Source organism: Salmo trutta, chromosome 30, assembly GCF_901001165.1.
Source record: "Salmo trutta chromosome 30, fSalTru1.1, whole genome shotgun sequence".
NCBI lineage: Eukaryota > Metazoa > Chordata > Actinopteri > Salmoniformes > Salmonidae > Salmo > Salmo trutta.
Genome location: NC_042986.1, coordinates 12,354,698 through 12,367,216, shown reverse-complemented (window position 1 = coordinate 12,367,216; position 12,519 = coordinate 12,354,698). Strand labels below are relative to the sequence as shown.

General features: G+C 40.3%; 1 protein-coding gene across 5 annotated transcripts in view; it reads right to left on the bottom strand.

Annotated features, from left to right (window-relative positions):
• Nucleotides 1-10,859: 10,859 nt before the first annotated feature.
• Nucleotides 10,860-12,519, bottom strand: part of LOC115167974 (basement membrane-specific heparan sulfate proteoglycan core protein) — a 157,801-nt gene continuing 156,141 nt past the window's right edge. For all 5 annotated transcript variants that reach the window (XM_029722772.1, XM_029722774.1, XM_029722776.1 and 2 more), the window contains 2 exons: nt 12,064-12,167; nt 10,860-11,699 (listed from right to left, as the gene is read on the bottom strand). In XM_029722772.1, coding sequence (XP_029578632.1) covers nt 11,527-11,699; nt 12,064-12,167 — 277 coding nt within the window. In that variant the 3' untranslated portion in view covers nt 10,860-11,526. The remainder of the gene's footprint in view (nt 11,700-12,063; nt 12,168-12,519) is intronic.

Sequence of the window (12,519 nt, the reverse complement as noted above, 5' to 3'; positions counted from 1 at the left end):
CTCACCCAGTTATTCATACTATCCACATCCCCTCTCATATCCACCCGAGCCATTACCTGCTCACTCAGCTCCTGAAACGGATCCCACTTTGCCCTTCCAAAAACCCACCTTCCTACTCCATCCACTGACACCTCCTCCTCCCTCCGGCCTACTGTGCATACTATGGGGTAATGATCCCTCCTTACTGTCGACTCCTCCCATTCCTCCCACTCACAGATTCCTGCCATCGCACTAGATACCAGAGTGAGGTCCAAGGCAGACTCTTTCCCTGTGGCTACATCAATCCTGGTCCCTCAGCCATCATTCAGGCACACCAGATCTTTCATTTGTAGTTCACTATCACCCCTCCTCTCAACCACACCTCCACCACCACATATTCCTGTTCAATACCTTTGCCTAGCATCATGTAGGGAAGTCCTTGCTTTATGAAGGTGCCCCCCCCCCCCACACACACACATCTCTGTCCCTGCGAACCACTACATATTCCTATATGATAAACTCCACAGTCAGTTTGAGCCATGTTTCCTGCACACAAATCACATCAGGCTTAGCTGGTATATCTACGATGAACTGCTTGAATTCCTGCCCATTAGCCAACAGGCTTCGAGCATTCTATTGTAGTACTACCACCATAACTAAGATCCAGTAATACATGACTCCACCCTCAGCTGATTGAGGTCATCTCAAACCTCTTCCCATGTCAACCCTGTCATATTCAGATTTCACTATTAGCTTCACTATTCCTCTCTGTTTTAGACTCTACTTCAGCTGTGCTATTGATAGCCCTTGCTATGAACGTCACCAGCTTTTTCTTATCTATGCATACCATATCACCTACCACCTGCCCCGTAATCCCCGGTCTAGATGCTCCTAACCCTCTCTCCCTCGAACCTGTATCTCCCTGGACCTGGACCACCCTCACTGCCTCAGCATGACACCCTTCTCTCCACTCTCAATTGTTGCACCTCCACTGCCTGCTTCATAGCCTCACACCCACTATATGCCACACTATGAGCACCCCCACAGCTGCAGCACTTTGGTTGTACACCATCCCCACACTTCCCATTCGCATGCTCCCCTCCACACCTTACACCTCTCTTTTTCTCTTTACAGGCTGTTGCCACATGCCCAAACCTCTGGCAGTTATAACATCTTAAAGGCTTCGGTACATAAATCCTCACATAATAACTCATATATCCTATGGTTACTTTATTTGTCAGTACCCGGTCCTTGAAGTGTAACAGAATAGACGGGTTATCTACCCTAACTCCACCCCTTGTTGCTTGCAATCTTTCAACATCCACTAGAACACCTCTCAAATTGTTGCTTACCTCTTTACTGCTGACACTCACAGGCCCTCCTGTTATCACCCCTTTAATCCACTGCTTCCCTGCTTGATCAGTCCAGCTGCTCCACACCACCTTACACTTCCCTATTTGCTTCACTCTGAGAGCTTTTTCCCTCTTCGCCATGTCCTTACAGAACACCAACAAGCTCCCATCTCTTAACACTTTAGCATTGACAACTTCCCCAATCAACTCTTTTATCACAGCAGTCAACCTTATCGGACTCATCGCCCCAACTCCCCCTTCCTCTCTAAACTTCAAAATCATTTTATGCTGCTCCTCGCCTCCACGCTCCCCTCGCGACTTATCTTGCCCTTCCTCTGCACTTTCTACCTCCAGCGTTGGAAAGTATGTTGCTCTCCTCAAACTTAATTTTCTGTCTCCTCTCTGCCTCCATAGACCTTTCGCTCACCTTCAAATCTCTACTCCCTTTCTCTCCAGCTATCTTTGTCTCTTACCTACTCCCTCCTTTATTTGTACCACTATGCTCCATACTCGCTTCACTTTCGACCTCCATCACTATCTCCTACCATCTCTGACCTAATCACAGCACATCTGTTACGAACTGCCGCCACACCAAGTAAAATTTGCTTGTTTATTTATAGCCGCAGCTTTCAGCCTCTCTCACTTCTCTCCAAGCTCAGGGTCAGATACTTCAAGTCGTAGGAGCTGGTACAGACGATCGGTCAACTTATTGGCGACTACTTTTTGACACCTGCAAGCATGGCGCTTGCAACGTCAGGGTTGTGGGTTTGATTCCCACAGGGAAACAGAATGAAAAATGTCTGCACTCACTACTGTATATCGCTCTGGACAAGAGCGTCTGTCAAAAGTAAATGAGGAGGCTCAAGTAGGCTGACTAGCAAATTAAAGCTGAGTGTGAGTGAATGTGTGGCATGTGAGAGGGAAGTGGGGGACGTGTAGCCCATGCAACCTAGCTAGTAACTTTGGGACTTGTGTGTGATGGCAAAGAGATTGGTTACAGAAATGCATGAAATGGCCATCAATAAAGTTAGCACATACCTTTATATCAAACATGAACCATTTCCAATACTAGTTTGTGTGTGTTCACACGTGCATTTCAATGAGTACAGGTTATTGAAAATGTATTGTCTCAGAGATTATGACGATGACTGAATGTTAAAGAATTATATATTGTTTGTCTTATTTTTCAGATGAAAAACATTAGTGCTCATTGGCAAAATCCTTGTATCCATGAACCTCGGTCAGCTCGAAAAGGGGAAAACAAAAAGAAAGGAAACAGAGGACATCATATTTCCTTGATAGACAGAAAATCTGCAGAGGAACATTCAAGTTCCAACACGTAAGTTTTCTTTAGAGTAATACAACTTCTTGTTTTCTGTTATTATTGAGGATGCAACAGTATTAAACAGTTTGAGTTTTTTTTAAATTCTTTATTTAACTAGGCAAGTCAGTTAAGAACAAATTCTTATTTACAACGACGGCCTACCGGGGAACAGTGGGTTAACTGCCTTGTTCAGGGGCAGAACAACAGATTTGTACCTTGTCAGCTCGGGGATTCGATCTAGCAACTTTTCGGTTACTGGCTTAACACTCTAACCACTAGGCTACCTGCCGCATCCAGGTATTTTTGTTAATCTAACTGCACTGTCCAATTTACACTAGCTATCACAGTGAAATAATACCATGCTATTTTTTGAGGAGGTTGCACAATTATGAACTTGAAAATGTATTAATAAACCAATTAGGCACAAATGGGAAGTCTTGATACAGCATTTTGAACAGATATGCAATGGTTCATCAGTCTAAAACGTTGTACATACACAGTGGCCAAAATCTAAATTGCACCTGGGCTGGAATAATACATTATGGCCTTTCTCTTGCATTCCAAAGATGTTGGTACAAAAAAATGCATGTTCTTTTCTTTTTATTATCTTTTACCAGATCTAATGTGTTATTCTCCTCCATTAATTTCACATTTCCACAAACTTCAAAGTGTTTCCTTTCAAATGGCATCAAGAATATGCATATCCTTGCTTCAGGTCCTGAGCTACAGGCAGTTAGATTTGGGTATGTAATTTTAGGCCAAAATTGAAAAAAAGGGTTGGATCCTTAAGACGTAGTAGGCTGTATCATGAATAGAAATACAAGAGCTGAGAATACATTGTGCCTTTCAGCACATATTAAGGGCTTTTTAAATAAGGTATTTTTTTTGTTTCAGAATTTCTACAGATAAGCTGACTGCAGTGCTAAAGTTCTACAAGGAACATGGTGTGGCTCCAAGGAAGAAAAGGTGTGGGGGTCGTTTTGCTAGCAAACGGGTGCTGTCCTGCAAGGACTTTCAGCGAATCGTCCACTATGTCAACAACTTCGCCGATGTCCACGCAATGCCACTGCCTGGACGGATCCCTGTATTTAAAAGGGCAGACATCCGGGTGCTACCGGCATTTGAGACCAAGTCCTCCGTGTGGCGGAAGTACAAAACGTTGATGCGTGATCATGGAGAGCGTTTTCTTAAATCGTGATACTTATAGTTCGTCAGCTCAAGCCAGTGGACCAGCGGCAAAGACTCTAACCAAACCCCACACAAATTGGATCCTAAGAGGCTCTGTCCTCACTGGTGATGAGTGTGGGGTCATATTTTCTTTCATGTTTCTCATTGGAGTATCACCTTAGATAGACCAGAACTTACTCTGACCCCCTCAATCCCCTTCCCTGATTTAGCTCTTTTCAGATGTAATTTACTCTGTGCCTATACACTTTCTCTGTGAATTGTAAGAGATGTTATTTAATGTGGTAATTTATTCATTATTTATCCTCCCATGCCTTATTTTCAAATGTAATCTGACACGGAAAAAATAAGGGCCACAACCATGGTATGTGAGAGGACTACATGGGATGTGCACACGTTTGTGTGCATGTGTATGCAGTGGTGTAAAGTACTTAAGTAAAAATACTTTAAAGTACTACTTAAGTAGTTTTTTAGGGTATGTATACTTGACAATTTTTACTTCACTACATTCCTAATGAAAATAATGTGCTTTTTACTCCATACATTTTCCCTGACACTCAAAAGTACTAGTTACATTTTGAATGCTTAGCAGGACAGGAAAAGGGTCCAATTCACGTACTTATCAAGAGAACATCCCTGGTCATCCTTACTGCCTCTGATCTGGCAGACTCACTAAAAACAAATGCTTTGCTTGTAAATGATGTCTGATTGTTGAAGTGTGCCCCTGGCTACCCGTAAATTAAAAAAACAAGAAAATCGTGCTGTCGGGTTTGCTTAATATAAGGAATTTTAAATGATTTATACTTTTACTTTTGATACTTAAGTATATTTTAGTGATTACATTTACTTTTGATACTTAAGTACATTTAAAACCAAATAATTGTAGACTTTTGCTCAAGTCTTATTTTACTGGGTGACTTTCACTTTTAAGGTATCTTTATTTTTACTCAAGTATGACAATTGGGTACTTTTTCCACCACTGTGTGTATGTGCACATGTATGCATGTACACATGCGCCAAAAACAAGTGCACACCACATGTAGTCCTTGCACATATCATGGCTTGAACATGTGCAGTGTGAGTGTTTCTGTCATATGTACACTGAGTGTACAAAACATTAAGAACACCTTCCTAATATTGAGTTGCATTGCATTCAACCTGTGAATGGTACACACACACAATCCCTTCCTCAATTGTCTCAAGGCTTAAAAATCCTTCTTTAACCTGTCTTTCCCTTCATCTACACTGATTGAAGTGGATTTATTAACAAGTGACATCAATAAGGGATCACAGCTTTCACCTGTATTCACCTAGTCAGTCTATGCCATGGAAAGAGCGGTTCTTAATGTTTTGTCCACTCAGTGTATATTTCCACACTATGACGTTGGAATACTGTGAAATTGTGAAAATTATGATAATGCCCTTTTAGTGTAAAAGCTGTTTGAAAAGACAGACTGAAATGTCGACCTCTTTCTGGTGGGATGGAGTTCGTTAATAGACCAATAAGAAAGAGAGTTTGAAACCTCTCTGCCAATAATAGCACATTTTCAGTTTCCCTCTCTCCACTCAGACCAATTCCAGACAGTCCTAGGAAAATATTTGCTTGAGAAAGGGCTCTTTGCTAAGAAGCTATTTATTTTTGGCAATTTTAATTGATCACAATAAGATACTTAACTGTTAGCCAGAAATTATTTGATATTGAGATAAATGGCTATATAGGACCTTTAATGCATGTCTGTGGATGTATCTGTACAGGTTTGCTACAAAAGACTAACTTTCTTTTGAATTGTAGCTGCACATTGTGTAACAAACAGAACATTAACTGTAAGTGAATATACTCAGGTATAAATAGAGTGGGTACAGATTAAGACACAATAGTACCAGTAAAAATATATATTGGATTCTGGCCAATACTGACTATTACACCTGAAATCAGGTCATAGGGATACAATACTCCTCAGTGTAGTTTATTATCATGTTGGGTATCGAGTGAAGATTGACGATGTCATAAAATACTAGATGCAAAAGATATGGTACCTGCTATTACCGGTAAAGTTTCCAATCAGTCCTATGAATAAACATTGAAAGACACGGTCGATCAACACCAGTGACTCGGTGTATACTTAAATAAGAGTTTCTGATTGCAGTTAAATTAGATTTATTACTCACAATAAGATTGCCCAGTTACCACACAGATTCCAAGGTTGATGAATGGTAAAAAGTAAAATAGTCCCAAAGAAACGTTTTATTTTGTTGTCTATATGGCGTCTTCCTATTCCTATCAGGCTACACACCTGTCCTGTTGTTCCTGACGCCATCTTTACTCATATGCCACTCTACAGGCAAACCCACAATAGGCCACTAGGTGTCAAAACAATAAGGGAGTTTCAATTACCATGTCTATACAATTTCAATACATTTAGATTAAAATAACAAATCAGTCAAATATCTTTAAATACATTTTTGTTCCACATACAAAATGGCTCTAACACTTCTATTTGACTTAATGCAAGAACTTCTATTCTGTATGAAATATTTTGACATGTTTGTCTTTGGCTTGTGTTTCATGGGACACCTATATTTGTTGTGATAATTCCCTATCCACGCTTGCAACGTAACATTAATGTAATGCAGGTGAGCAAAGCAGAAAAGAAATGAAGTAAAATAGCATTTTCAAATGCTATCATTGTGACTTATTACAGTATATAAACATTTAGCCTGCCATATCTAATCTGATACTCATCATATACATTAAGAGATTATGCCTTTGATGATATCCATGTCAGAAACCAGATTTTGGTGTAACTTCCATGGGAAACATTGGACTTTGTCAATAGGCCTGGTAATAGAGAAATCATCCTCACTTTCTCAGGTCTCTCCTGTGTCAAGGGCTGGCCCATACAGATGAAAAGCAAATAAAAAGGCGATTTAATTGTTTATTAATTTTTTATTTACCCAGGCAAGTCAGTTAAGAACAAATTCTTATTTACAATGACGGCCTACACCGGCCAAAACCGGACGACGCTGGGCCAATTGTGCGCCACCCTATGGGACTCCCAATCACTGCCAGATGTGATACAGCCTGGATCTAAGGGTAATGATCGTATAATTTCCAGAATGTCCTAGGACTGGAGCACACGATAACTATAAGTGAATTATTAAAGAGGAATATATGGGAAATAAACAACCGCAAATACTGTATGGCTGCAACTGTCTACAGCTTCAAAATAAGAAATTAACAACAATATATGACTGAGAAAAAATACAACTACTTAAAAAATAACGACTGGCAAAAGAACACAACTAGGTAAAAAGAATGATATGACTGGCAAAAGAATACAACTCACAAGATTATAAATAGCACATGAATGTTGTTTTAATAAAGAAACACTTGGGAAGGGGAAGAGTCCTTCCTTCCAACACTGGAAATGGTACAGTCAGAAACACGAGCATTATCACCCAATGGACAATAACATTGTGTAGTACACTTCCATTCACTAGAATGTTGTGACACTCATCTTCAACATTTGCCTTTAATCTAAAAATGAAACAGACAATGTTAACCATTTCAAAAAAGGTTAAATAATATCTTCAATGATGAAAGCGCCCATATTTACTTCATAAATAATCAGTACATCATTCATACCCAGGTATATCTTATGATTAAGACCACACATATAGGGCTTTCAATGTATTCATGATTTGTGATTTGTGTGACAGTTTCTCATGTGTTTATTCTGTGTTTTGGCCACAACTCCGCAATTAACACACTAACATTTCCCAATGAGTAATGTTACCTGATTCAAAGAATGTAACATACAGTAGCTGAGCCTAATCCTCAATTTTGTAATCTAATCTGATAGCCCAATCGAGAGCCATACTGTATATACAGTTGAAGTCGGAAGTTTACATACATCTTAGCCAAATACATTTAAACTCAGTTTTTCACAATTCCTGACATTTAATCCTAGTAAAAATTCCCTGTCTTAGGTCAGTTAGGATCACCACTTTATTTTAAGAATGTGAAATGTCAGAATAATAGTAGAGAGAATGATTCATTTCAGCTTTTATTTCTTTCATCACATTCCCAGTGGGTAGAAGGTTTACATACACTCAATTAGTATTTGGTAGCATTGCCTTTAAATTGTTTAACTTCAAATGTTTCGGGTAGCCTTCGACAAGCTTCCCACAATAAATTGGGTGAATGTTGGCCCAATCCTCCTGACAGAGCTGGTGTAACTGAGTCAGGTTTGTAGGACTCCTTGCTCGTACACGCTTTTTCAGTTCTGCACACAAATTTTCTATAGGGTTGAGGTCAGGGCTTTGTGATGGCCACTCCAATACCTTGAGTTTGTTGTCCTTAAGCCGTTTTGCCACAACTTTGGAAGTATGCTTGGGGTCATTGTCCATTTGGAAGACTCATTTGCGACCAAGCTTTAACTTCCTGACTGATGTCTTGAGATGTTGCTTCAATATATCCACATAATTTCCCTTTCTCATGACGCCATCTATTTTGTGAAGTGCACCAGTCCCTCCTTCAGCAAAGCAACCCCACAACATGATGCTACCACCCCGTGCTTCGCGGTTGGGATGGTGTTCTTCAGCTTGCAAGCCTCCCCCTTTTTCCTCCAAACATAACGATGGTCATTATGGCCAAACAGTTATATTTTTGTTTCATCAGAGGACATTTCTCCAAAAAGTACGATCTTTGTCCCCATATGCAGTTGCAAACCGTAGTCTGGTTTTTTTATGGCGGCTTTGGCGCAGTGGCTTCTTCCTTGCTGAGTGGCCTTTCAGGTTATGTCGATATAGGACTCGTTTTACTGTGGATATAGATACTTTTGTACCGTTTCAACCAGCATCCTCACAAGGTTGATTTGCACTTTTCGCACCAAAGTACGTTCATCTCTAGGAGACAGAATGCGTCTTCTTCCTGAGCGGTATGACGGCTGCGTGGTCTCATGGAGTTTATACTTGCATACTATTGTTTGTACAGATGAACATGGTTTTTTCTGAGGTCTTGGCTGATTTCTTTTGATTTTCCCATGATGTCAAGCAAAGAGGCACTGAGTTTGAAGGTAGGCCTTGAAATAGATCCACAGGTACACGTCCAATTGCCTCAAATTATGTCAATTAGCCTATCAGAAGCTTCTAAAGCCATGACATAATTTTCTGGAATTTTCCAAGCTGTTTAAAGGTACAGTCAACTTAGTGTATGTAAACTTCTGACCCACTGGAATTGTGATACAGTGAATTAATCTGTCTGTAAACAATTGTTGGAAAAATTACTTGTGGCACGCACAATGTAGATGTCCTAATCGACTTGCCAAAACTATAGTTTGTTAAGAAATTTGTGGAGTGGTTGAAAAACGAGTTTTAATGACTCCAACCTAAGTGTATGTAAACTTCCGACTTCAACTGTAGATGTAGAGATACACAAAGTACACATCCATTTAGCTCTAGCACAAACCAGTTGACAACCCCTTCTCAGGCTGATGTTACTGTTGGTTACCACAGTTGTTGCAGACACTCCACTGAGACTGTATGGACTGAGGGGTCATGGTGGGAACGCCAGTGGGGCAAGACACTCATGGTGGAAAGGTATAAAACCAAACATGAAGGGAACAGGGGGATGTGGGGAGGCAATACACAATAACCCCAAAAAATTATGCCAAGCTTTTCAGATTGCTCTACAACAGCAGAATGAAGCCTGAAATGAAGATAAAACACGTTTAAAGAAAGAAACAAATATAAATAAAAATGAAGCAACTTTAAGTTAACTGATGGTGCTCATTTTCAGAATATTAAATCAACATAATCTTAAGATTACAAAAAGTGAAAAGTTTGTGAACCTCGTGATGTGAATTTTGATGCCATATTTGTCATGAGGTAAACCAGTGTGGGCGAGCATGCTCATTGGAGCTACACAGGTCACAGCTAGCGAGCACCCCACCAGGGAAGTTTCAACTGCTGCGTGTCTGTTAGTCTCCCTCCAATATGTCTACCCCAATAAAAATTATTTTGGCATGAATGTGCTTCCATACAGTGTTAGGTACAACAGCTAACAAAATGATGCAGCTGTTAAGAGTTCAATATCAGACTTGTTAGTTCTATAAGACCGTAACTAAGGCTAGTTGCTACTGAACCTGAAACTGACTGAGGAACATCTTGAGGCAGTTCTGTGGTGACCCTCCTGAGGATTTAGATGGCGAGACTCACATTCAGTACACACACATACAGTAACAGTTCACATACACTTTCAGTACACATATACCGTTCAGACACAAACATCTTATAGGGGTTTAAAGAGAGGGTGGGGGGGGGGAAGTACACATGTAGCCACTCACACACACCCAGACTAAACTGATATTTTACCTGACTGGCAGATAGTTGCCACATGACTGACTGCAGAAGTAAAATGACAAAAGTCTTAGAATTCTCAGAACCACTCATAATAAAAAAACGTCAAAATACCAATCGCCATTCATTCTTTAAAACACCTCGACGTCTTTTGAGATCTACTCAATCAAATAGGACGTTGGAGGAGACATTTAACCGATGAAGATTTCAGCTAATACTAAAATAAAGATCTCATGCATATCTGGAGAACACCACAACCTCCGGAGAGGTGAAAGACAGTAGGCACGTGTAGCATGTGTTTTACACTGATATTCTTTCAAATGTAGAAACACATGTACCACATTATTATAAGGAGACAGACAAATAACCGCTAGTGGGCTGTATTTCCATGTCTAACTTAATAGCACCAAGTAAAAAAAAAAACCGTTTTACAGACACAAAAAAAGGCAACCATGCTAGGTGTGGGAAGGCAAGTGATTTCAGAAACAGATTAGAAACGATTTGGCAGAATAGAAAAGCACCAGTACTTCTAATAGCGTTCTGTCTGTTTTTAAAATCCTGTCTTCCCCTGAGATGTGTCTTGATGCTGCTTTGTGCCGTGACCTCCGTGACCCCTCTCCCAATAGTGTAACAAGTCTGTAAGGATGCTCACTGCTAAATTTCCCCTACAGAAGTGAAGAAAGAAGGCTTTAATGTCTGCAAGTATTAACACAACTAGACCCTATAAAAAAGCCCTGGACACAGTATTAGAACCCAAAATCAACTCTAGGACAAAGAAGAGCAGTTATGGTTAGTTCACATGTTGCCCCCACAAATATATAATATATATTTATATAAATAAAAATTCAGTGCTGTAAAAACATCTCCAACTCCATAGGATCTGATCCATTGTAGAAGGCCTATGGCATTTTACTCTTTCTCATGACTAAAAGCTACTGCTGGGAGTATGAAAACTGTACTGGATCTCCTGTGTCCTTCATTGAGAATACAACACTAAGGAAGTGAAGACTTGTTAGTATTTGTTCACTTTTTTTGGTTCAATGCAGAGAGCAAAATATAATTTTGTTGTGTAGCTTTGTTTTTGGTAGCAGCAAAGCACCATGTTTTTTTCAAACTGACTATGTATGTATGTATGTATGTATGTATGTATGTATGTATGTATGTATGTATGTATGTATGTATGTATGTATGTATGTATGTATGTATGTATGTATGTATGTATGTATGTATGTATGTATGCATGCATGTATGTGGGTAAGTCTCTCTGTGAGTCTGTATCTTGTCTCCATAGTCTCTGGGTGTGTGTGTGTGGGGGCTGCTATAGGTCTATGAGGAGCAGCGCCCAACGTTGATGCCATTCTCTGCGGCGGCCTGCAGCTCGATGGGTCTGGCTGGCTGCTCTCCCGGCCGGGCGTTCATCAGAGACAGGTTCCTCACACAGCCTGTGAGCCCCGAGGAGAACTTCCCTCCCGTCATCGCAGATATATCTGGGGCTCCCCCTGTAACAAACAGACACACGCAGACACACAGACACACAGACACACAGACACACAGACACACAGACACACAGACACACACAGACACACACAGACACACACAGACACACACAGACACACAGACACACAGACACACAGACACACAGACACAGCCTCAGTGCATATCCTTAGAGAAGACATAATATCACCTCTTTTAGTCAGTCATTTCCTTCTAGATTTGGGACACTGTACTTTGGTACTCTTTAGACACTTTGGAAATGTGTACTTTGCCCTTTCCCAACAGGATATTTAAGGTACTGTATTTCTCTATTCTTTGGAGACTTTGGAATATAATACTTGAGATTTTCCCAACAGGAAGGAGACGTACCCAGGTATACGTTGCCTTTGGTGTTCACCATGATGCTTTTGCCTTGTGATTGCCCTCGTTGAATGGCTGCTCCGTCTATCTGAATATATCCCTGTTTACCAGTTCTGATCACACACATACACAAAAACTTCCCTTATTCATATGATCAAGACACTTTGTCACAAAGCACAGACAGTCTATTCATTGAGAAAATACACCCCTACCAAAAATCGATTCAAAATAGATCCATCAGTGACATTAGAAATACACTGTGGAACAAGAGGTGAAAAATAAAAAAGGTAAAAAAAGACAGTCCCTCCAGGATTTTTTATAATATTTGCAGGCAAAAATGCTTGATTTTGCTGAAGCAATTCAGAATTTGCATGGCAACATTTGTCGTGAAAATGCGCTGACGAGGGAAAATGTTTGTTGACGTCTGGCTTGATTGAACCATATTATGCGGTAAATGTGGGGTGA